The sequence below is a fragment of the Delphinapterus leucas genome, chromosome 19 (assembly GCF_059928025.1).
Source record: "Delphinapterus leucas isolate spDelLeu-1000000601 "Yukka" chromosome 19, BTC_Dleu_Yukka2, whole genome shotgun sequence".
Taxonomy (NCBI): domain Eukaryota; kingdom Metazoa; phylum Chordata; class Mammalia; order Artiodactyla; family Monodontidae; genus Delphinapterus; species Delphinapterus leucas.
Genome location: NC_143147.1, coordinates 61,837,648 through 61,862,852, shown reverse-complemented (window position 1 = coordinate 61,862,852; position 25,205 = coordinate 61,837,648). Strand labels below are relative to the sequence as shown.

Here is a 25,205-nt window from a genome sequence, read left to right as displayed (position 1 = left end):
TGCCACTCCCTGGGCTAGGATTGGGGGTACCGCTGAGCGAGCCATGGCCTCGGGTTTGAGGAGATTGTGGGGTAGGAGCTGGGGGGGGGAGTGCAGGGCAGGCTGGAGGGACCTGCAAAGGACCACGTGGAGCCAGGACGAGAACCTGAGGCCCCTGGTTCCTGGCCTCGAAGCCTTGAGGGGGGCGCTGCACCTCACTTTGACTGCGGGATGACCGTGTCGCCTATTGTCCAAACTGCAGCCTTTCTGAGCGCCACCTGGGTTCTGTTAATAATTAAGCTGGATACCAGAAAAATTGAAAGCAGGGACTCAGACACATGTCCACCCATGTTCATAGCAGTATCATGCATCATAGTCAAAAGGTGAAAACCCCTTAAGCGTCCATGGACAGATGAATGGATAAACAATGAAGTACTATTCCGACGTAAAAAGGAACGAACTTGTGACACAGGCTGCAACAGGGAGGAACCTCGAGGACATTATGCTCAGTGAAAGAAGCCCGACACGAAAGGACAAATACAGCATGACTCCACTTTTATGAGGTTCCTAGTGGAGCCTGATTCACAGAGACAGAACGTAGAACAGAGGCTATAGGGGGAGGGGGAGTTAGTGTTTGATGGGCTCAGAGCTTCTGTCCAGGATGATGAAGGCGTTTGGAGGTGGGTAGTGGTGGTGGTTACATGCCATCCTGAATGTATCTAATGACGCGGACTCAAATACTTAACATGGTCAGAACGGTCAAGGTTGTACGTTGTGTCTGTTACTACAGTAAAGAAAGTGAGTAGGAAGTGGAGGGAAGGCGTAAACTGGCGTGTTAAGGTCACCACACACACCCCAACCCCAGGTGGTCACTTGGGCTTTTCTTCCCCAGAGGAGGGTGGTGCTGTGGTGGGCAGGGATGTTGCCCTGGGCCTGGGAGCCTGGGGAGAGAGCGACTGACCCAGAGTGGCCGACCCGGTGGAGCAGGGGTGAGGCTGCCCCAGGGGTCACCACCCCCACCACAAACCTACATTTCCTCCTCAGAGTGTGGCTCTGGGAAGGAGGGGATATGGTGGTCCACACACCGCCTCCCCACCCCACCATCCCCTTTCCCAAGTAGGTGCAGTGAAAAGTAGCAGCAGCTCGTACTGTGTGACCTTGGATAAGTTACTTGACTTCTCTGAGCGTGAGTTTTCCACATTTAAAGACCAGGGCTCCCTCTTGCTCTACTTGCCTGAAGTGAGAGTCACCTTGGACATAAATGTGAAACCTCTTATTTTTCTGGTAAGAACTTCCCTTTCCTATTAATAGCATTTGATGAAGTTTGGGTGTGAAACAAAAACAGATAACAGGGCCATGGGGAAGAGGGTGAGGCCTCAGCCGCAGGCAGCTCACTGGAGGAGGTGGATTGGACACAGGTCTGGGGGGCGGGTCAGGAGGTGGCGTCTGGCCTCCGTGGAGGGTCTGCAGGCAGCCTGGGGCAGCACAGCCCTCCTCCCTGTGCTCCCCACCCCACTCTGAGGGGAGACTCCTAAGACCCCATTCATTCAGGAGTATTGGTTGAGTGTCCCCTCCTTGTAGGTCTCTGGAGGCTCAGTGGGGATCCATACATATCACTGCCATAGTCACTGGAGCTCACGATCTGTGGGGGGACATGGATGTTAATCAAATATCGCAGGAGTGAATGTGAAGTTACAGGGCTGCTTAAATTCAGTGAAGGTCTCAGGTTGGCCAGACCGCTTCCAATGCATTTCAGAAAAAAATCACTCTGGGGACCTCAGTCTCCTCATTTGTAAAATGAGTAGGTTGAACAAGAATTCTGTGCTGTCCAGTATAGTGGCCATTCTTTATTTGAAATTAATTAAAATTAAATTAAATAAAAAATTGTGATCCTTCGTTGGACCAGGTGCATTTCAAGCACGCCAGTCACATGTGAAAACAGTTGGTGATTCTGCAAAAAATTAAACACACGATTACCATTTGACCCAGCAATCCCACTTCTGGGTTTACACCCGAAAGGTTTGAAAGCAGGGTCTCGAGGAGATATTTGTACACCCATGTTCCCAGCAGCACTATTCACAGGAGCTGAAACATAGAAGCAACCCAAGTATCCATCAAGGAATGAATGGGAAAGCAAACTGTGGTCCATGCACACAGTGGAATATTACTCAGCCTTCAAAAGGAAGGAAATCCTGACACGTGCTACAACATGGATGAACCTTGAGGGCATTAAGCTCAGTGAAACAAGCCAGCCACAAAGAGACAGATACTGTATGACTCCACTTAACATGGGCTACCCAGAGTACTTAAATTCATAGAGACAGAAAGTAGAGTGGGGACTGGGGGGTTCGTGCTTAATGAGGACAGTTTCAGTTTTGCAGCACTCCCGATCTACACACTTAAAATTGGTTAAGACGGTACATTTTGTGTTATGTACATTTTATCACAATTTTTGAGAAGTCACACGTGGCTGCCACACTGGATGGTACTGGAGTCGCCGGTCTCCGTCGTCCCATCCAGCCGGCTGGAGCCCCAGGGGCCTGCAAGGGGTCGCACGCAGACAGCGTCTCTGGGCGAGCTGGCCTGCCAGGGCCTCTACTCTCGCCCGCGCGGTTCTGAAGGCAAACCCCGAAGCCTCCTGGCTGGGTGGGCATAGAGGGAGGGTCCCGTGTCTGCGGGCCATCTGGGTGGGCACAATTGGGGTTGCCCACCAGGGGGCCTCCCAGAGGAGGAGGGACCTTGCAGGAATGTACCCTCACCTGTGCAAAGGGCCAGGCCTTTCCCTCAGCGGAAAGGATGGTGCTTGTCATGTTTTTGTGATTATTTCTCAAGCAGGGCCCTGGTGGGCAGGATGTTTGCTTTGGTTTGAGTTTCTGCAGTGGTTGTTGGTGCCTGTGGAGGGGCCGGCTGGAGTCTCTCTCGCTCTGCTGCTCCCAGGGCCCGTGGAGGGAGGTGAGGGGGTTCAGGGGACGCCCCCCACCCCACCCCCTGTGCTGCTCGGGAGGGGGTGAGGGATGGAGGGAGATGTAGGGGTGGGGTGGGGGGCTGGCCCAGTCCCGGGCAGAATGGCTCCCAGACCCGCAGACAGATGGAAGCAATTTTCGGTCACGTGGGGCAGGGCTGAACTGCGGTCCTGAAAGACAAGGCCCCACGTCTGTCTCCAGGAAACAGCCCCAAAGCCACACGTTCAGGCCAGATGCAGCTCTGGTCTTTGTTTATTTAAAGATGCCGGAGCCCCCGGGGCAGAGTGTTTCTGAAGAGGGAACAGAGGCACAGGCCTTCCAGGCCATGCAGGGAGGAGGCCCGCGAATGGCGGTCGAACCCCCCCCCCGCCCCGGGCCCTTCGCCTTTCCCTGGCCTAGGGCGGTGGTGGGGGTGGACCTGGAACCGAAGCCTCAAGCATCAGCCTGTTAGGAGAGATGCATGCGCCCCCTGGCAACCCCTGGCGCTTTTATCTGCGTTATGTTCCTTGCTCAGCACCCCCATTGTGGGAAGCAGGAACGGCTGTGCTTGGTCAAGGGCAGAGGAGATGGGGAAGTTACTGGCTGACTTGAGGGTGAACCAGCAACACCCCAATGTCTCGGATTTGTAAGCACACGGTGCCCGTCATCCTTCCTGTCTTACTGGCCTGGGCCTGGGCGTGGGAGGAGAGGGTGCTGGCCCCCATCTCGGCTCCTGAAGACAGATGTGGCTGCAGAGGTGCGAGCCTGGGGACGGGGTAGAGTCCGGTTTTTTCCCCAGGAAGTGGAAAGGCAGTTTATCTGAAAGCCCAGCAGTGACCTTCCTGACCTGGCGACCTGTGTCCTGCTGCTTCCTGGGGCAGGGTCGGAGGGGGTGGGCAGGAGGGCACGTTTGGGAAGGCTGCTTGCCCACCCTGGCGGTGGGGCACGCCCCCTGGAGCATGGGGCACCCGGAGCCGATGCCCAGGGAACCGACAGCCTCTCCCCAAGGGCTGGCGGGAGGGGCTCGCGGGGCGGGGGAGGCATCTGGACTCGCTGTGTGGTCGCTTCCCATGAGCTCAGGGTGCCCCAGGAGGAGAGACGGTGATCCTTCCTGGGAGGTAGGATGAAGCCGAAAATGCTTCTTAGTGGGAAGAGCTTGGACCCAAGGGGGCAGGGAAGGGGAGCTGGGGGGCCAGCCGGGGAGGGTGTGGCCTGGGCATGTGCCACGTCGGGGGCTCAGTGGGACGCGGCCAAAGTGCTCCAGCGGGACCCTGGTGGGGACCCTGCACCGTCCTGAGCGCCCTGACCAGCCCTGCTGGCCGGGTGCACCTCAGGTCCCCACTGGGGGGGCATCCCCCCACCCCCAGACCTCCAACCTGGGCATGTGGATTCTTGAGGGCAGCACGGGAGGAAAGGAGGAAGGCTCTAACCTATAGACCGCAGAAGCTTGAGGTATTTCGAGCAGCTCAGCCCGCCCGCAGACATGAAAGCAAAACCTCCTCCTGGCCTGTGGGTGTGAGGCCCACAGGTGCTGGGTGGCCAGAGAGAAGACGGCCACCTGGATCCAGTCCAAGGAGGGGGGAGGCGGGGGGCAGTGCCCCCAGGTGCTGCCCGGGGCCCTCTCCTTCCTGCCATCTCCCAGGAACGCTGGGCCTGGAGGAGCTAGCACTGCATCCAAGCCCTCCTGCCTCGAAAGAACGCCCCTCGTCCCAGCACTCCTGCCGCCCCAGGGCTATTGGCTGGTACCTGGGACTGAGCCAGTGCCGGGCCTCCTCCATCCTTCCTTCAGAGGGCTGTCCTCTCCTTTGTCCTGGCTCATGGGTTCACCCAAACACTGGCTGTTTGACCCCCAGGGCCCCTTCGGCCGTCAGGCTGCAGCAGGTGTTGGGGCCAAAGGTGAAGGAGATGGGGGGGCCCACCTGGGTGCCCCGGGCAGGGCAGGAGGGTGGGGGGCAAAGAGCGCTCCCCGCCGTGCTCAGGCTAGTTCTCCTGGGTGCAGCTCAGGTGAGATAGAGGAGGGTTCAGGGTTCAGCCCTGCCCTGGAGGGGAGGGCCCCAGCCTAGGCAGGGCTGGCGGCTTCAGATCTGGAGCGAGGCTCTGTGGGCCAAGCTGAGTGGCTGCAGGACAACCTGGGCCTCCGGCTCCAGCTCCGGGCATTTCTCAGGGGTCTCCCGGGCAGCTGAGCCTCAGTTTCCCCGCCTGAGGATGTGGGGGCTTAGCAGACGCCTGCACGTGCCCCCCATGACCCCCTAACGCGCCCGCTCGTCGTCCCGCAGCCACCGAGGCAGCTCCCGGCAGCGTTGGCGACATGGCCGACACCCCCAGAGACGCCGGGCTCAAGCAGCCGCCCGCGCAGAGGAATGAGAAGGCCCCCGTGGACTTCGGCTACGTGGGGATCGACTCCATCCTGGAGCAGATGCGCAGGAAGGCCATGAAGCAGGGCTTCGAGTTCAACATCATGGTGGTCGGTGAGTCCCCGGTCCCCACCACTGCTCAGCCTGCCCCCGGGCCAGCCACACAGGCTCCGGGGCATCTTCTCTTGTAAAACGGGGGCGACAGACCTGGCCTGCAGAACAGATTGCGAGTGGCGTTGTGTGTGTGTACGCGTGCCCGCCAGGAGGGTCTCAGCCTCCATCAGCTCCTCAGCAGGGCCTCTGCCCATTACATTAAGAACCCCGGAGACAGCTCGGCCCCGGGCCGGGCAGGGGCTCAGGCGACGACAGCTCTCTGACCAGTGGCCTCCACCTTCTGCTTTTACCTTCTGCTCAGGCATCCCCATCGCTGTGGCTCAAGCCCTGGGTGGGCTGAGCCCCGCACCCAGCAGGCCTGGCTGGAGGCTCCCCTGCGGCCTCTGCAGAGCTGGATGGATGGTCACGGGGAGGGGGTGGTCATTGATCAGCCCGGCCCAGACAGGGTTGGGGGGCTAGGCTGGGGGAACAGTGGGCAGCCCTTGTTCCCGAAGACTCTCAGGTCCTGTTCAGTCCTCACAGTAACCCTGTGAAGGGAGCGCCCATTTTACAGGAGGGCATGATGAGGTCATTCAGCTCACAATCCAGGCTCCACGCCTCCGCCCTCCTTCCCACAGCAGTGCCCCCGCAGAAGATGCAGCCAGGGTGGAAAGGCACCTGTGGGGGGTCTGCAGACAGGGGGAGAATCCCAGCCTTGCCCCTGCTGAGCTGCCTGATGCTTGCCCAGACTTCCCTGGGGTTTGTCTCAGCCTCAGTTTCCTCATCCATAAAATGGGATAGTCCTGGCCCCCAAGGGCCAGGAGGGGTACATGGGAGAACGTGTTCGGTCCCTGGCATGGTCATGGGCACTCAAGAAGATTTCAGAAGCAATTATGAGGATGGTGGTAATAAAAATAATAATTACAGGATAAACTTTATAATATCCTGGTTGGCATCTCCCAGGTGTCAGGGGCCATGGCTGGAATATTTGATGTAGCCCCTGGCCTGAGCTTGGTGGGGACACAAAACCATTGGGCAGAAGGGGAGATGGTTGAGGAGGAGGGCCAGTCCTCGGGCTGGTAAACAGCTCAGGCCAGGGATTCCCGACGCCACCCTCTGGGGGATTCACACTTTTCCTTGAAAGGTTATCAGAGTTGGAAAATCAGTGTGATTTAATTTTTAAAAATAACTTTGGTTACCATGGCCTAAGGCCAGCTCAGCGCAGAGGCAAAGTGATGGGGCTGCAAGTCTGGAGTGTGTGAGCCTGTGTGCATGCATGTGCGGGTGCGTGCATGTGCGTGCACGTGTGCATGGTGCTGAGGTGTGCCCGGTGCGTAGTAGACATCTTATAAGCGTCAGTGGCCATCGCCGCTATTAACCCCCGATGTGGAAGGTCCTGGCTGGGGCCCTGGAGCTGGACTGCTGCTTTTAATCCTCAGTCTGGACTTGGCCTCAGTTTTTCTCATCTGTCTGATGGGCTAATGACAGCACCTGCTTGTGAGGGTTAAACTGCCGCTCTTAGGACAGTGCCTGGCGCACAGCGAGGGCTGCTGCGTGGGCGGGACGTGGGGCAGCAGCAGCGAGGCGGACCCTAGGTTCAGGGTGATTTAGAGCAGGAGGGGGGGCCTTCCAGTCACGACTGAGTCCAGGTCCCCTCCCTGTTGTGCCCTCTGCCCTCGTCCCTCTTGCTGTGGGAGGGTACTGTGGGTGACGTGAGGTTTGGGCTCACAGCCAGGCCAGAATCGCTTCTGGGGCCACACCTGGGGGCGGCTGATGCCCCAGGGGCTCACTGGCCCCTCGGCCCCTCAGCTGCCAGGTCTGTTGATGTGGGCACTGGTCAGCGCTGTCCCTGCCCTTGGCAGTGAGGCAGAGCTGCCCAGCATCCAGGGGCCCGGTCAGACCTCTTGTGCCAGGAAGAACTGCAGCAGTGGCCTTTTATGGAGCCTGGTGGTCACTTGGCTGCAGGCTGTGTGTGCTGTGTGCCGACTCTTCAACCGAGATGATCCTGGGAGGCGGGGAGCCCGGCCCCCAGGGCTTTGGACTGGAGCCCCACAGTGTGGGCAGCCCGGCCCTGGGGGATGCAGACCCTCCATCCTGAGGTCCCAGGGTGGGGGGCTCTGTAGGGCTTTTCCTTCAAACCCCATGTCGATCCCAGTATTCCCAACAGCTAAGAGTGGATCTGCACTGGAGGGGCCAGCCCCGCACTTTGCCTCCCCAACACCGTTCTGCATCTCAGCTCCTCCCGGGCACCCCAGGACCTCGCATGGGGCAGTTTGACCATCCCTGTGGTCAGAAGGCGAGGGGTCCGTGTCCTGCTCTGCCACAACGCACTGTGAGGGCTCGGCCACCACCCAGGCACCCTCCTGCCTCCTGACCTCCCCCTGACCCACCCCCAACCAAGGTGTGCTGGGGGGCGATGCCCAGGCATCACTGCATCGCAGGCCCGTGACCTGCCCTCTCTGGAGCGCCACGCCAAACAGCCCCGTTCTCTCCCCAGGGCAGAGTGGCTTGGGAAAGTCCACCTTGATCAACACCCTCTTCAAATCCAAAATCAGCCGGAAGTCAGTGCAGCCCACCTCGGAGGAACGCATCCCTAAGACCATTGAGATCAAGTCCATCACACACGGTGAGTGCCGGGCGGGGGCTGGGCGGAGGGATGCCAAATCGGGTACCTCAGGTCCCCTGAGCTGGTGACTCTCGGCAACACCTCTGGGCACGTTGAGACTCAGGGTGAAGGGTGAAGGGTCAGGGCTGCTCTCCAGGACCCCTGCAGGCCCTGGTCAGAGCCCCCTGGAGATAGCTGAGTTTTCCACCAAAAATCATGGGCAGGGCGTGCCCAGGATAAGTGTCATTAGCTCTGCCGGACTTCACTGCTGCAGGCTGTCATCTCCCTGGCTTCACCCTGCGGGCGCCCCAAGTGGGCTTCTTTGGGGCAGGGTGGTCAGGGAGCCTGGCCGGGGTGTCTGTACGGTCCCTGGGTCTCCCCCTGAGCTCGGTGGGGCTGGGATTCTGTGCAGATATCGAGGAGAAGGGCGTCCGCATGAAGCTGACGGTCATCGACACGCCGGGGTTCGGGGACCACATCAACAATGAGAACTGGTGAGGGGCTCCGGGGGCCGCTTCCCCGGGTGGAAGAGCCCTAACGGGGCTGCTGGGAATCTTACCCCTCCCCCCGACCCATGAGGTCAAAGTTCAGCATGGGAGGCTAGTGCGGGTCTCTGCTCTGCTCAGAATGTCAGACACCTCCACACGTGTACGGGCGTTGGGCTGGGATTTGGGGAATTACGGACCTGCGGGTGGGGATGGAGGCATGCCCCCCAGCTTGGGTGGTGGGGGTCCCGCGTGCAGGCTGACTGGGGCCTCTCCATGCAGCTGGCAGCCCATCATGAAGTTCATCAATGACCAGTACGAGAAGTACCTGCAGGAGGAGGTCAACATTAACCGGAAGAAGCGCATCCCAGACACGCGCGTCCACTGCTGCCTGTACTTCATCCCCGCCACCGGCCACTCGTAGGTGCACACAGCCGAGGCCCGGGGCTGGGCTGCCCTGCGTGCAGAAGGGCTGGGTGGGCCGTGGTCAGCAGCCTATGTGCCCCAGTCTCCCTCTGCCCCCGTACCACGTCCCACCCACTTGTCCACCATCCAGCTTGCCTGGCAGGGTGGAGGACCAGGCGGGCCCAGGATGGTTCGGGGCCTGGGACCTGCCTTCTCAGGCCGGCCATTCGGGTACCCCTGGCAGGCGGGTTGAGACTCCGGCTGTGTGTCCTTAGCACTTACCCGCTCTTCCAGGGTGGCTGCCGGTCCCTAAGGGGGGTGATGATGGTGTGATAACAGTCCCCGGCAGGGACCACCAGGAGGGTTTAAAGCACAGAGAACGGGCTTGGCCCCCGGCAGGGCTGGATGAGGGCTGTCGGTCGAGGCCACCTTGGTGAGAGCTGTTTTCTCCTGCGGGTTCTGTCTGCAGCTAGAGGTGCACACACGGGTCAGCGAGGCTGGCCTGCGCTGGGTGCCCCGGAGCCGGGGTGGGGGGTCTCCTTGCCTCCTGTGAGCAGGGTGGTCTTCCCTGTAGGGCAGCTGGGCTCCTGATGGCCTCATAGACCCTTTGTCCTTGGCTCCCTGCGGCTCTGTCTGCACCAGATACCTTGGTGCCTCTCTGCCCGCTGGTGGACACCCTCGGGCTTGTCCTGAGTCAGGACGTGGGGAGGAGGTGTACCCAGCACCCAGCGGGCAGCAGGTGCAGTGGGGTGGGGAGGCAGCGTGGGTGGACGGAGAGGGAGAGCTGGGGCCAGGCGTCCTGCTGGTCGCCACGGCCTGAGGCTCCGGCTCTTTCTGGCTGTTCTACCTCGGTTCTACTCGGAGCAGGGAGCCCAGGGGTTGGGGGCCTCAGCCCCGCAGGCACGTCCAGGAAGGAGCCCGGCAGGAGGCGGCCGGCCTCGGCCGGGGCCTTTGTGGGAAAGCAGGCCGAGTCCCCGAGCTGCCCGCAGCGAGGGTCAGCTCAGGGGTGAGCAGGCCCGGCACCAGAGCAGGGACTGTGGCCGAGCCTCTCCCTCTGGGGGACAGCGGGCTCAGCCGCGGGCCCCACGGCAGCTGGTCCAGCTGGTCCAGGCTTTGCTCCACTGAGGGCGACGCTGGGAAGCAGAGCCGGCCGGCGAGCTGAGGGTGGGCACTGCTGCTTCCGCAGGGACCCAGCTGGGCGCTGCGCCGTCCCCTCCTTCGGGTCCCGGGCCCGTGGGGCTGGGGTGGCCCCTCGCCCTCCTCGTTCGGACCTCCTCCCGGAACCCGCCTCAGCCCCACCCCATGTCTGCGACTGACTGACCCTTGACGGGGGGAGGAGAGCAGACGCAGCTCTGCTCATGGTGGGGACGTGCTGCCCGCCGTTCGGGGGTCCTGCGGCCCTGCCCACACACCTGCTGAGAAGAGGTTTCGAGTCGGTGGGGGGCAGGGAGGGGCTGGAGGGTAAGCCTCTCTCCACGTCAGATCTCAGGCGCACTGGAGCCTGCGGGCGGGGCGCTGGGACCGCCCCAGAGAGCAGCCTCCCAGCCCGTCCCGGGAGTTGGGGCCGAGTGAGCTCCCATCCCTCCTTCCTCTCCCCCGTATCGAGGACCCACGGCACGATGGCCACCTGAGCCGGTGGCAGGGGCAGCACTTCTCCGAGTGGACACACTGGGGGCTTTGGGAGCTCGTGCACGAGGGTGCTCGGAGCAGGCCTGCCCCTCCGCCCCCTGCTGCCCGGACTCAGTGTGTCCCAGGAGCCCTTTTCCTTTTTCTGTCCCTCGTTCCTGCCCCCCACTTCCCACGTCCCTCCAGCCACACCCTCAGCCATGTCTCTCTGCTCCAGCCTCAGGCCCCTGGACATCGAGTTCATGAAGCGCCTGAGCAAAGTGGTCAACATCGTCCCGGTCATCGCCAAGGCTGACACGCTGACCCTGGAGGAGAGGGTCTACTTCAAACAGCGGGTAGGGCTCCATCTCTGCCCAGCTCCTTGGCCCCCTGCCCCTCTGTGGGAGCGAGGCGGGTGAGGGCCAGTCAGACAGAACAGGCCAGGTTTTTATTAGATGGAAGAGATGGTCCGGAAGGGATGGGCTCCGCCAGGGGACAGCTGGCCGCTTTCTTCTCTGCCACTGTCCCGCTCTGGGCCGCTGTCCGAGCAGGAGGGTGAGCCCTGGGCCTCTTCTTCCTAACAGGGCCGCACGTCAGAACCACCTGGGGAACTTGAAAAACCCAGGTGCCTGGGCCCCCGCAGAGCCTCCGCCTCAGTGGGCGTGAGCAAGGAGGCCCCTCAGTCTAATCCCCAAAGCTCTGCCCTCCTCACCCGCCCCCCCCCCCCCCACCAAACCACCCCGCGGGCCTCCGCTCACAGCCCAGGTGCCAGGGATTTTCCCAGCATGCTCGGGGAGGACGGTGTCCTGGTAATGGGTGTGTCTGGAGGAAAAAGGAACGAGAGAGCTCCCAAAGCTGCACACAGGCATTTGCGCTCAGGGCAGAAGTGACAGTTGTTCACTGGGATGTTATCACTGAACGTCATCCATATGGGTAGCTGTCGCTGCAAAGGGTGGTGACGGTTTAACACAAGCAGGTGCACCTGTGCAGGATGGTGAGCTGCAGTGAGAGGCTTTCCAGGTAGAGCTCAGGGAGGGGAGGATTCGGCAAGCCTGAGTGATTTTCTTCGGGGTGTGATGAGCTGGGGGACAAGGACAGGGAGATACCCGGGACAGAGACCCGGGTCCCTTGGGCGGCTGTGGTCTCTCCTGGCAGGCAGGTCTGCAGCTGCCCCTCCTCCACTCGGGAGGCACAAGAACTGAAGAGTAGCAGTGTCACCAGCCCCCCAGAGCCCACCCCTGATCCCGAGCCTGGGGCCACTCACTTTGTGGAGGTTGTGGCATGAGCAGATCCCCCAAAGCTGGGTTTGTCCAGCTTGCTGCGTGGACGGTGCCCGCATCTCTCCCCTCTGGACCCCAGATCACCGCAGACCTGCTGTCCAACGGCATCGACGTGTACCCCCAGAAGGAGTTTGACGAGGACTCAGAGGACCGGCTGGTGAACGAGAAATTCCGAGTGAGTGGACCGACCAGGATGCTGTTCCCAGAGGCCTCTCACTTCCTGCTAGAGGACATGGGTGGGGGTCTTCCCACCCCATCCAGGGTGTGCTGGGAAACGGGTGGGAAGGCCTTGAGCCATGAGAACGTTATTTTCTGGGCTAGGAGTCGGTGCCAGTGTTCACATGCAACCTTCTCAGGCCAAGGGTCTTAGTGCTGGGGGCCTGGACTCCGGGCAGCTCCACCCAGGGGCCCAGGGAGTGGACTGGCCTTTGCACGCTCGCGTGACCAATGCTGCCTGCCCTTCCCCCAGGAAATGATCCCGTTTGCCGTGGTGGGCAGTGACCATGAGTACCAAGTGAACGGGAAGAGGATCCTTGGAAGGAAAACCAAATGGGGCACCATTGAAGGTAATCACTGAGCTGATGTCTGGGGCCTCCAGACAGGTCAGAATAAAAGCTGCTTCTGCTGACTGGGAGCTGCGTTCATCTATTGCATTGCCCACCTAGCCATGGCGAGGGGTCCCATGGTTACCGCTCGGCTAGGGGGAAATGAGGGGGCAAGTGGCTCGTCTGGGGCCCACAGCTGTTAGCTGACGGAGCTGCACCTCCACTCCCATCTCCCATGGGCGGGGAAATATCCAGGGAGGAAGGAGGTATGACGGGCACTGTCAAGTTCTAGGTCCTGGTGCTGGGGTTTCACAGGCGTGCTGTGTGACCCTGGACAAATCACCCCGCCTCTCTGGGCTTAGGAAAGGGCTGGGCTATAGCTCTGTCCAGCTGAGAGCCAGATGCCCTCCCCACTTCCCACGCCCAGAAGTTCCTGGGATCCCAGTCTTAGTGTTCTGGGGCTGCTCTGACAAACCAGCACAGTCTGGGTGGCTTAAAACAGAAGTTTATCCTCCGAGTTTTGGAGGCCCTGAGGGAGAATCTGTTCCCTGCCGCCCTCCTGGTGGCTGCCCACTGTCCTTGGCATCCCTTGGCTTATAGACGCATCACTGCAATCTCTGCTCTGTCTTCACACAGCCTTCCTCTGTGTGCCTGTGTCTTTCTTTCCCTCTTCTTATAAGAACACTTGTCACTGGCCTTAGGGCCCACCCTAAATCCAGGATGACCCCCTCTTGAGATCCTTACTTTAATTATACCTTCAAAGACTTTTTCCAAATAGGGTCCCATTCACAAGTGCCCAGGGTTGGGAGTTGGACGTTGTTTGGGGGACACAATCCAACCCACTACGGTGGCCATGACCATGGGTGGGGTGGACCTGGGCATTTCTTTACCCCCCCGCCCCGTTCCGTTCTCCCTCTTTAGAACAGAGTAAAATAGGCCACTTTGCTCCTTGTTCACTTGGCTGAAAGGCCCAGCGTAGAGAAGGAAGCAGAAAATCCAGGAGTTGCTTTCAGCTCCAGCTGCTGCCACCCCAACCCACGCCCAGCTCACGACCTTGGGCATGTCCCTGCATCCCCCAGGGCCCCTGTTTTCACCACCTGTAAAGTGGGTACCATGTGCCAAGAGTTTAATAAAATGAGAGAATGTCTCAGGGACCATTGGAGCTTTGGGCCAGCAGATACTTTTAAGTAACTGATAGAAGGAAAACGATACAATGGAGCGCTCCCAGCCTGGCTCATTTTACCTGGGTTAATTGTTAAGTTCCTTTACCTCCCTGACCCACCTGGGCCGTCTCAATGAGGCTGCACCCTGGGCTCATCCCGCCTTGGCCCCACCTCTTCCGTTTCCTCTCTTCCTGAAATCTTGCTGTTTAGGAACCTTTTTGTGAAGGTATGTTTTGGAGGGTGGAGAAGTTCGGGATAAGAAAGGGCCAGTGGGGGCGGGGGGGACTTCCCTGGTGGTCCAGTAGTTCTCTGCGCTTCCACTGTAGGGTGCTCGGGTTCGATCCCTGGTCGGGGAACCAAGATCCGGCACGCAGCCCCCAAAAAAATAAAAAAAAGAAAAGGCCAATGGGGACCTGGGAGGGGCAGGGAAGGGCAACCCGGCAGCTGACAGGCCTCTGCTGCCCCCTGGCGGCCAGCTAGGGCCTTGCAGGCAGGCGGTAAAGGAAATTGTCAGGAAATGAGCGAGGCTGGTTATCCGTGTCCCCCTCTCCTGCTCTGGCCCGGATACCATGCATTGAATGACCTGTGCGTTGTCGTGGTGCCACCAGCTCACATTGAGGGTGGTGATGAGAAACAGCCCCATGGAGCCTGTAAAGACAGTGGTGGGGTGGTGGTTCTCACATCCCAGCAGCCTTCATGAGGCCCTAGAGGGAGTTTCTGCCCTATCTTAAAATAGTTGAACTTCCCCAGGGCCTGGTGGACTTTTTTTTTTTTTTTTTGATCTCTGGGACCTTGTGAATTGGGAGCTGGCCAGAGAGCTGGCCACTCTGTGCTGGCCCTCAGCCAGAATTATTAAGTGCTTCTCCTCATCCCCACCCCCACCAGTCCTAGTTCTTTGTTCTTCCTCTGACTTGGTGTACAGCAGCGTCCTGAGGTACTTTGCTCATCCTTGGAAGCCTCCTGAAATGTTTTAAGAGGTAGGCAGGTGTCATAAAGCACACAGTTAACTCATTTAATCCTCTCGTGTCCCTGAGAGGTGGGTGGCATTATTATCCCCATTTTACAGATGAGGAAACTGAGGGTCAGAGAAGCCAGAATAACTTACCTAAGCCAGGAAGCGGCAGAAACACACTCACTCCAGGTTCAGAGCTCTGTTCTTCCCACCAGCTCTCACTGCTTCTCCAAGTTAGATTAAAAGGCTGCGTCAGGGGCTTCCCTGGTGGCGCAGCGGTTGACAGTCCGCCTGCCGATACAGGGGACACGGGTTCGTGCCCCAGTCCGGGAAGATCCCACACGCCACGGAGCGGCTGGGCCCGTGAGCCATGGCCGCTGAGCCTGCGCGTCCGGAGCCTGTGCTCCGCAGTGGGAGAGGCCACAGCAGTGAGAGGCCCGCGTACTGCAAAAAAAAAAAAAAAAAAAAAAGGCTGCATGAGAGACAGCCGGCAGAAGATTCTAGTGTGGGCACAGCCCTGCAGGTGCGGGGGGTGAGGGAGAAAGGAGGGCAGGGGTGTGGAGGGCAGAGCCCAGGCAAGAGGCAAGTGAAATCCAATAGGAGCAGTGGAGGCCCTGCCTGCCAGCTCACCAACCCTTTAAGCTTCAGAAAGGCCCTGCTGCTCTGGGATGGGGAAGCCTGGACCAGGGAGCCAGGCCTCACGGGCTGTGGAACGCGGGCAGATCTCTTTTGCTCTCTGAGCCCCATCTCCCTACAAGCACAGAAGAGGAACCTTAGTCGCTATCCCGTAGGGTGTGTGAAGGTCGGATTAAGTCCCCCGGGCTGGACGCCTCCACAGAACAGCAGAGAATAGCCTCTCCTTCTGCCTTCTCTGCCCACCTCCCTCAGTCCAAGTGATGCCACTCACCACCCTTTAAAAGGTGTGCTAGCTGTGCGGAGTGTTCCCACGTGGTTCTGGACCGTGGCGGTAACTACCGCTAGCTTCAACCCCAAGGCACTACGTGCGCGCTCCAGGGTACCCGCGGGGGCCCGGGGACCCCTCCCTGCCCTCCTCCCGCGTCCCCAGAGCTATCCGCTGCTCTGCAGCTTGTCGGTCTGGGAGGCTCTTGTGTGTCCTCGTGCGCACCTTCCCCAGGCGGCGTACGGCTCAGTTCTGCTGGTTCTTGAGCTCAGTGTTAACAGTCACCCCCGGTGCCTGGCCTGTACACGGCTGTCCTTGTGTGTGTCCTGAGCACGTGGGGGAGAAGTCCCAGCCCTGATTCCTGCCTCATTCCGTTCCCAGCCCCCCTCTCGTCTTCCGGTCTCCCCTGGGACATCCCCCCCGTCCCCCCGGCATAGCAGCCGCCCCACCGCCACCGCCTGCTTAGCCTTGCGCTCCCCCCCCGCGGCCGTCTTGGCCGGGTTACTGCGCCATCTCCCTGCGAGAGCAGAACCCTCCGGAGGGCAGAAGCCAAGGTGCCCACGGCTCCCCTGTGCGCGGTGGACCCCTCCTCCGCTTGCCTGCCCAGCATTGGGGGAACGGGGCTTTCTTTGCCTGACGTTAAAGCCCCTTCTGTCTCTCCGCAGTCGAGAACACCACGCATTGTGAGTTTGCTTACCTGCGGGACCTCCTCATCAGGTGAGAGCCGGGCTGGTGCTGACAGCGCCGGAGGGGCCTCCATCGGGGCCGAGGGAGGGGTGGGACCGGGCGGAGGTCTTGAGCAGCAGCCGGCATGGCCCCCCGCATCTGCCTGCCTTCCCGGGAGGGACCTCGGAGGCCCATTTTCTAAAACACCTTCTTGGAAATGAAGCAAGAAGTGAAATTCCTTTCTGCTTCTACTTGGAAAGGGTTGAGTCTGCATCGCCGCAGCCTGAGCCCATTAGATTCAGGGCCCCCGGAGGTCTCGTACGCTAGGCGTGTGTTGGGGGGTTCCCAGCTCCCATCCCCGCATCCTCTGAACTGGTGGAGGCCCCTGTTCAGTTTCCTTGAGCCCAGGCAAGGAGTAGCCCGTCCTCCGCCCATTCGTGAGGGTGCCAGGTGGGTGTGTCTGGGCCTGGGCAGGTGAACAGAGAAGGTAGGGGCTCCCACCAGGGTACCAGGGGCTCCCAGCTTCTCAGCCAGCAGGATGGATGCTAGGGACAATGTCAATAGGAGGAACGGGACCGTCTCTCGCGGCCTCCAGGTTGGGGGGCTCTGGCTTCCAGGAGCAGCCCTGCCATGCTGGAAAGCCTGGCTGAGGAAGGACGCCCACCTTGGGCCCTTTTGACACGCCCTTTCCAAATCTCTCCTGCTGAGCTGCAGAGAAGGGAAGGTTGAACACAGGACTAGCGGGGTGCCAGCGTCCCCAACCCCAGCCGCCTGCCGCAAGCCGCTGCCCCTTACCTGCCAGCACACCTGGCTGCCGGCCTGGCTCTTCTAAACTGGAGCAGGGACGCTCCAGCCCTGCGCACTGCCCAGGGGCCTCTGCACTCACCCCTGTCCCTGGACTGGCCACTGGGTTGACACAGAGAAAGGGGGACATGTTAGAACACATGGTCCCGAGAGCAGCTGGGGTTGCCCTGCAGACCGCCCCCCCACCTCCACACACCCCTGCCCAGGCTTGGTCTATCTTGGTCTATCACTGGGGGACCCCCGGGGAGCCAAGCAGTGGGGATTGGGGGTGGGGAGGGCAGGCCGAGTGAGCAAGGCCAGCCTCCTGCCCTCGCCCGTGGCCCGCCTTGAGACCCACCCCCCCCGGCCCCGCCCAGGACACACATGCAGAACATCAAGGATATCACCAGCACCATCCACTTCGAAGCCTATCGCGTGAAGCGTCTGCATGAGGGCAGCAGCGCTGTGGCCAATGGTGTCGAGGAGAAGGCTCCAGAAGCCCAGGAGATGTAGACACCGCCTGTCCCGGGACCCCGCCCCGAGTCTTTTCCGTCTCCCCCCACCCTCCCCCCACCCACCTGCCCCGTTTTATTTTATATAATTTTCTCCATGTGTCCTCCATCTCCGCCCCTTTACACCTGCCAAGTAACAAGATGACGAGTGTCCTCTGAGTATGTTTGTCATTAGCCCGCTGACTATGGGGACCCGGGCTGGGGGGGTCCTCGGAGTGGAGGCCGGCTCTCTGGCCGTCCCTGAGGTCCAGGAGGGGCGGGAGGACCACTGACTCAGTCCTGACCCTGCCCCGGGGCCGGAGGAGTGGCCTCCAGCTCTTGGTGCCCCTCGGACACAGCCTCTGCGGCGTGGCAGGGTGGTGCCCGTGGGAGGATGGAGCCATCCTCGTGGACCTGGAGCCCCTGCCTGCCCCTGCCTCCCCACATGGCCCTGGCCGTAACTCAGAGCACCCCACCCCGCCCCAGGGGAGAGCAGTTCATTCCACGAGACCCAAGTTGCCAATTGCTTTAGATGCAGCGAGGCCATTGGCTGCTGCCCGCCCACCTGCCTGCGCACCTGTCCTGGAGCAGGAAGTGCCTTTATCTCAGCCGTCCTCGCGAGCCAGCAGCTCTCCCCCGCTGTCCCCTTGGACGAGAAATTGGGACAAGTTGGAGAGAGGGAGGTGTGTCTTCATCTCCCCTCGTGTCCCACCCACCCCCCACTGGGATTTGATTGAGGATTCAAAGGAAGAGGAAAGGTGCACCCCACCCGCCTGAGTTTTGGGGAAGGTCCGGTGAGAGAATCTGAAGCAGAAGCTAAGGGAGGAGGTACTGGCAGGTGCCCAAAGGAAGTGGGCCACGGGGACCATGGCTGGGGACGCTCAGAGTGGCCCTTGTGGCCTTGGTGGCTGCCCTGCCCCACCCCGTGTGACTGGGGAAGCCTGTGTCTGTCTGTTCAGACATCCATTGGGCCTGAGATGCTCTGGTTAAGTGAATGCCCAGTTGGGCACCCCAGATGCACACTCGGCCCTCCCGCCCAGGCCGTGCTGACGCCGCCGCCAGGGAGGTGGGAGGCCAGGCAAGCCCGACTTTGTGTTGCCCTAAGTTTGCCTGGGCCTCTGTTCACCTCCCCCCCGCACCCCGGAGCCCATCGTAATGACCCCAAGGAGGGATTGGCCAGGGGTCAGGTGTGCATGGCCCACTGCTGGGCTGCAGAGCGGGCTTCACGTCTGCACGGCTCAGGCCTGTGAGCTTAGACACCGGGAGATGCACGGCCATCTGCAGACCCCTGGCTTGGTGAGAAATGTGGGAGGAGTGGGTGCAGACTGACCTGGCATGTGCGCGCGTGCGTGTGTGTGCACATGTCCGCGTGCGTGCGAGTGTCGTCGCTTTGCGTGTTTGCTCCCTCCCCACTCAAGAGAGGAAGGACCCCTTAGCGAAACAGTTTACTTGCCGACTTGCCATTTTTGCCAAAACTAAGATGTTGAAGGACGCGTCTGTCTCCAGCGTCGGGGTCGCAGCCTCCGTCCCGGGATGCCTTCGCTTTCCTTGTCTGTAGCCAGATTTTGAAACATTGTTAGTTTCCCTGGGATCTGTTCCACAGTGGCCTTTCGCTATGTGCCTCTTGAGAAATTCGTCTCTTTTTGTATAAATAACAAAGTGTTGAAAATGTATTTCCTGAAATAAATGTTCCAAATGCAAACCCAGGAGGCTCTGGAGTGGGGATTTTTTTTCTCTTTTTTGACCCTGGAAGAGCAGATGACTGTGGACATAGCGTGAAAGTGATCGCTGGGGAGCTGTTTAATCTCCTTTCCCCGGGGCGGGGTGGGGGGGGGGGAAGAAAGGTTTCAGGGACTTAGAAGCACTGATTTAAGGGGATGATTGAAAAGAGAACAGAGAATCTTAATTTATTCATTACAAGAAGGCTTTGCAGGGTTTCCACAGGGCAGTGCTGTGAGCTGTTTCTATTACTGTATCCCTGGAAATGTTTTTCTTGTTAAAATTGAAATCTATTGCAGGGAGCTCTATGAGCTGGTCGATATTTGACAATAATTTCATACCAATTTATTCCAAGAGAACTTGGCCCCCAAAGGCTAGACTATAAGAGGCTGCCATGCGAGGTTTTCTCTGCATCCTGAGAGCCGGGGAGTGAGGCTGGGGGTCCGGGTCCAGATTCTTAGCTGTGCACAGGCCTCACCAGCCCCTTTCTCCCTCGTGGCAGGGTGGCCTGGGGCTGCTGTCACAAATCACCACAAACTGGGGGGCTTAAAGCAACAGAAATGGATTCTCTCATAGTCTGGAGGCCAGACGTCCAAGGTCATGGTGTGGGCAGAGCCGGGCTCCCTCTGAAGGTCCAGGGAGGAGCCTTCCTGCCTCTTCCAGCTTCAGTGGCTGCATCATTCCAGTCTCTGCCTCCTTCACGGGACCTCTGTGTCTGTCTGTCTCTCATTGGATCTCGGGCCCACCCTAATCCAGGGTGACCTCATCTCGGTCCTTATCTTAACAACTGCAAAGACCCTGTCTCCAAATAAGGCCGCATTCTGAGTTTCCAAGTGGACATGAATTGGGGGAGTCAGGGGTCACTGTTCAACCCACGATACCCCCCATGCCTGCCCCTACCCCGTCTCAGGCTTCAGGACGAGGCAGGCAGCGGAGGTGGGGAGCAGGAAAGCCCTGAATTGGGACTCTGGTGACTTGGGCTCGAGGCTCTGCCACCAGTGAGTCGGGTGGCCTCAGGATTGTCTCAGCCCCTCGGGGCCCCCCGGGCCCTTTTGTCAGGCAGGTTGGCTCATTCTGGAGAAGACAAGTGGATTTCATCTCCAAATGAGCCGATGGGCAGTGGCCGCACGGAGCCTCTACTTCCAGGATCCGAGGCATGTCATCGACGCCCACGTCTGCTGTGGGCTCAGGAGGGGAGGGGAGGGGAGGGGAGGGTTGGCCCACGCGCGGGGCTGCAACCCTGCTGGCCAGCATCTGAAGGCGCTCCTGGCTCTGCCGGCTTTGCCCAATCCCTCGATTCCTCGTCTGTAGCTCTTGGCAGTTCCTGCACTTGAAGCCCCAATTCCTCCTGCAGACTAAAACCATCCCCGTTGCCGCCTCTGCTGGCCATGCCTGTCCAGCAGCTTCTCTCTCTGTGGCCCTGACCCTCCGGGGCTGACACCGGCTCCAAGCCGTGCATCTCCTCCGAGGGGCCTGCTTACCATGTCCAGCCGGCTCCCTGACCCTTACACTGCTGTCACCTCGATAGCCTGCCTGACTCCGGGACCAAGAAGGGCCCGGGCCATCACCTCCGCCCAGCTCATCTGCACCTCCCATCCAAGGGCAGCCCAGGAAGGCCCAGTGATGAGTTCTCCTGCTTTCTACCCAACCAATCAAATCCCCTGCTGTAGATCCAGGTGACCGAATGTCCCAGTTTGCCTGGGAATGAGGGGTTTCCAAAGACACAGTACTTCCCGTGCTAAAACCAGGGAGATCCTGGGAAGACTAAACGAGTTTGTCCCTGCGTAGACCCCGCTCCACCTTCTCCTGACCCTTGGAGCCCCGGCCTCAGGCTCTCTGGCCCAAGGGGCTCCTAAAGGACCTCAAGATCCAGGCTGGGCTGTCGCCAAGAAGTCCCAGGGGGATGAGCCACAGCCTCCTGCTGGCCTGAGCACCTGCTTGGGGTGGGGGGGGGTTGGGTTGGGATGTCCCAATGGGGCTGCAAGGCCCAGGTGTCCTGTGTCACCTCCTCCCCTGCTCTGGGCTGCAGTGCTTGGACAAGTCAGAAAATCAACAGGTAGCCTTTGGGTTTGCCCAGACCTACTTTGCCTCATATGCATCTGGCGCGGACCCAAGGCAGGTAGGCTCCACCTGGGGAGGAAGCCAGATAGAAATCAGCCAACTCGGGGCTCTCCTTTCGGATCTGTATTTATGGGTGCGCCCCTCCCATTTGTAAACACTACTTTCTGACTACAGAGTTAGCACGTACAACATAGGCCATCCGGAAAATGCCAGACAAGAAGGCCCCAAGGGCCCGATGGTTATGTATTGTCCGTGGTGCTAAGTGCTGGATGGAGAACTTCGGGGCTGCAGGGTCATATAATGGGGGGACCCAACCCATTCTGGGGCGGCATCAGGAAGGTCCTCCTTTGTGCAAAGGTCTGAGACACGAGGGAGCCCAGAGTTGGAGGAACCAGGAGGCCAGAGAGGCTGGAAGGTGGGGAGAGGTCGGGGGCCAGGCCACGATGGGGGCCGATTCTCTCCCAGGCCAAGCACTGCAGGGTGAGCGCCCGCCTGCACCAGGCTCTCCTCCCCGCACCCCTGGAGGTGGGACTCATCCTCTCACAGGTCCGGCCAGCCAGAGCCTCTGCCCCACGCTCCCAGGACTGGCTCCGGGGCCACGCCTGCTACAGGCCATCCTCCACGCTCGGGGGCCTGGCCAGCCCCTTGAGGGTCCTGTGGGCAGCGCTGTCCAGCTGCGCAGCCGCTGCTTCCCCGGCAAGCAGGAGGTTCCGCTGGGCCTTGGAGAAATCACAGCTGTAGGAATGCCAAGACGCTGGCGGAGAAAGCATCTTCCTTCCAGTTCAGAGAGGACGACTGTAAATAATGAGACTAAAAAGGGAGTGTAAATAATTAAAGCTGCAGAGTGAGTGGGTCTTGAACCGTCTGCATGATTTAAAAACTAATTACTTGGAGAGCCTGCCCTGCCAGGGAGCTGCTGCCCGTCGCCCACAACGCCGCCGCCTCCTCTCCATCCACCCCTCCCCTTTACTCCCCCTCTTCCCCCCTCCCCCCTCCCCCTCCCCGCTCTTGGGTAGCAGGGGCACAGTCATCAAGCAGTCCCGGCACATGGAGAACAGCCACGGCCTCTCCACCTCCCTGATTAGTAACGTCATCAGAGCCCGTTCCATGGAAAAATATTAAGTCCCCTGAAGGACACAGCCATGTGGAGTGACCACGTGGGAGGGATGCCAAGGACGCCATCCAGGAGGGGCTGAGTCTAGGGCCAGGACACTCAGGAAACCCCAGGGGTGACTTCGCCGGCCCAGCCAGTGTGGGTACCACTTAGAATCAGCCTCTGCCTCCTCCCATCAGGGGCCCCATGGGGGGTGCGGTTTGGGGATGCGCCCCAGATTGCATCCTTCTCAGCCTCGTCCTGGCTGGGCATCTTCAGAATTTCTTACCCTCAGAACATCCTTGGCTAGAATGGTGGGTGCCAGGGGCTGGGGCAGCGGGCAAGGGGGAGTGTTTAATGGGGACAGAACTTCAGTCTGGGAAGAGAAAAAGTTCAGGAGGAGGATGGTGGTGATGGTTGCACAACAGCACAAACGTGCTTAATGCCACTGAGCTGTACAGTTTTAAATGGCTGAAATGGTAGATTTTATGTTATGTGTAGTTTCCCACAATTTGCAAAATGAGTGTTAAAACAAAATGTCTGTGTCTCAGCCCCACTGGGCCTGGAGCAGGCCCGTCTCTCAGCGGCGGGTGTGGCTCCAGGTGTACTCCTTGGGTGATGGGGGTGCAGGGAGGGGGCCCCTGCACCTCGGCAGGATGCGGTGTGAGAGCAGAGGGGGGCCTGTCCCGGAGTAAGAAGCAGCCCAAATCCATGAGGGCCTTGGGAGAGGCTGCTGAGAGCAGGGCTGGCCAAACCACGGGGTCCCTGGAAGGCACAGAGAGATTGAGGGAGCGGGAGGGGTGACTGGGTGGGGTGTGAGGGGTGGGGGGTGAATAGGCACCTCCCAGCCGAGTTCCTAGGGCTGCCAGATTCAGTGAACAGAAATGCAGGATGCCCAGTTAAATCTGAATCTCAGATAAGTCACAAATGATTATTATTATTTATTTTTTTTTAGTATATGTATGTTCCAAATATTGCAGGGGATTTACACTACACTATTTTTCATTATGTGTACAAAGTTCAACTTTAACCGGGTGTCCTGTGTCTTGTGTTGCGAACCAAGTTTTGGGTGTGACTTCTGTGAAAGAGCTCTGGTAAGAGGGGTGAGGAGGTCTGGGTTCCGACATGACAGAGGGCTCCTGGGGGACGCTGAGCTGGCTGGTTTGGCCTCTTGTGACTATAAGGTCATGTATGTGCAGGAAAGACAGTGTGTATTGGGTGCGGGTTAAGGTGTGTGTGGGCAGTCTCTCTTGTCCTGAGCTGTATCTAATGCTGGGTTTTAAAATAAAATGTGGGGCTTCCCTGGTGGCTCAGTGGTTAAGAATCCGCCTGCCAATGCAGGGGACACGGGTTCAATCCCTGGTCCGGGAAGATCCCACATGGCGCGGAGCAACTAAGCCCGTGTGCCACAACTACTGAGCCTGCGCTCTAGAGCCCATGAGCCACAACTACTGATGCCCACGTGCCACAACTACTGAAGCCGCGTGCCTAGAGCCCATGCTCTGCAACAAGAGAAGCCACCACAATGAGAATCCTGCGCACCGCAATGAAGAGTAACCCCCGCTCGCCGCAACTAGAGAAAAGCCCACGTGTGGCAACAAAGACCCAATGCAGCCAAAAATAAAATAAACAAAAATAAAATAAATATTTTTAAAAGTTAAAGATAAAATAAGATAAAATGTAACCCACAAATCTGGTTATAACACACAAGAGAACTGGAAAACAGTACAGAGGTTCCTTAAAAAACTAAAAATAGAGCTACCATATGATCCAGCAATCCCACTCCTGGGCATATATATAACACGTACCTGGAAGAGACAAACGCCCTAATTCGAAAAGATACATGCACACCAATGTTCATAGCAGCACTATTTACAAAAGCCAAGGCCTGGAAGCAACCTAAGTGTCCATCAACAGATGAATTGATAAAGAGGATGTGGCAGATATATACAATGGAATATTACTCGGCCATAAAAATGAATGAAATAACGCCACTTGCAGCGACATGGTTAGGCCTAGAGATGATCATACTGAGTGAAGTCAGATAAAGAAAGACAAACGTCTTGTGATGTCACTTCTATGTGGAATCTAAAAAATAGTACAAATGAACTTATTTACAAAACAGAAACAGACTCACAGACAAAGAAAAACTGGTTACCAAAGGGGACGGGAGGGGAGGGATAAAATGGGAGTATGGGATTAACAGATGCACGCTACTCTATATAAAATAGACAAACAACAAGGACCTGCTGTGTAGCACAGGGAACCATATTCACTATCTTGTAATAACCTATAAAGGAAAAGAACTGAAAAGAAAGAGCATAGATATATCTATATACTACATCTATATATGCGTGTATGTACTACACACGCATATACAGAGATGTGCGTGTGTGTAACCGAATCACTTTGCTATACACCTGAAACTAATACAGTATTATAAATCAACTATACTTCAATTTAAAAAAAAAACAAAAGAGAACTGAGCTGCCTGGTGGAAGGAGGGCACAAGGGCCCAGCCCCCCGCCTGCCTGTCCCTACCCAGCCCACCCACCCCGAAGGCTCTAGGGGAGGATCCTTCCTTGCTTCTTCCAGCTTCTGGTGGCTCCTGGCATCATGTGGCTTGTGGCAGCGCCGCTTCAGTCTCTGCATCTGTCTACGCTTGTGTCTCACCTCTTCTCATAAGAACACCTGTCGTTGGATTTAGGGCCCCCGAATCCAGTACTACCTCCTCTTGACCTAACTAAGTACATCTGCAATGACCCTATTTCCAAATAAGGTCACATTCTGAGATTCCGGTGGACGTGAATTTTGGGGGACACCGGCCGGCTACACTCATCACAGGCCCCGAGACTCCTGCACTAGAGCAGACGCCTCATGAGGGCAGAAGCCTGTTGGACCCGTGGAAACGTCATAGGATTTCATTTAAAGGTGCCTAGAAGGCCACTTCCTTAGGGGCTAAGATGGTTTAGAGGGGGCCGACGTGTAGGCGCCAGTCTTGAGAAGCAGGCAAGGACCCAGTGTGGGGCTGGGCTCCGCTTGGCAGCCCTTCAGGAGCAGCTGTGACCCGAACCTCTCCCCGA

General features: G+C 58.8%; 1 protein-coding gene across 5 annotated transcripts in view; it reads left to right on the top strand.

Annotated features, from left to right (window-relative positions):
• The window catches only part of SEPTIN9 (septin 9), a 165,974-nt gene extending 147,018 nt beyond the window's left edge, over window positions 1-18,956 (top strand). For 4 of the 5 annotated variants that reach the window (XM_089901627.1, XM_089901629.1, XM_089901630.1 and 1 more), the window contains 9 exons: window positions 5,198-5,389; window positions 7,866-7,994; window positions 8,386-8,467; window positions 8,741-8,878; window positions 10,707-10,824; window positions 11,783-11,923; window positions 12,218-12,314; window positions 15,975-16,026; window positions 17,136-18,956. In XM_089901627.1, coding sequence (XP_089757753.1) covers window positions 5,198-5,389; window positions 7,866-7,994; window positions 8,386-8,467; window positions 8,741-8,878; window positions 10,707-10,824; window positions 11,783-11,923; window positions 12,218-12,314; window positions 15,975-16,026; window positions 17,136-17,271 — 1,085 coding nt within the window. In that variant the 3' untranslated portion in view covers window positions 17,272-18,956. The remainder of the gene's footprint in view (window positions 1-5,197; window positions 5,390-7,865; window positions 7,995-8,385; window positions 8,468-8,740; window positions 8,879-10,706; window positions 10,825-11,782; window positions 11,924-12,217; window positions 12,315-15,974; window positions 16,027-17,135) is intronic. The other variant, XM_030762117.2, reaches the window with a different exon arrangement.
• The last annotated feature ends 6,249 nt before the right edge of the window (window positions 18,957-25,205 follow it).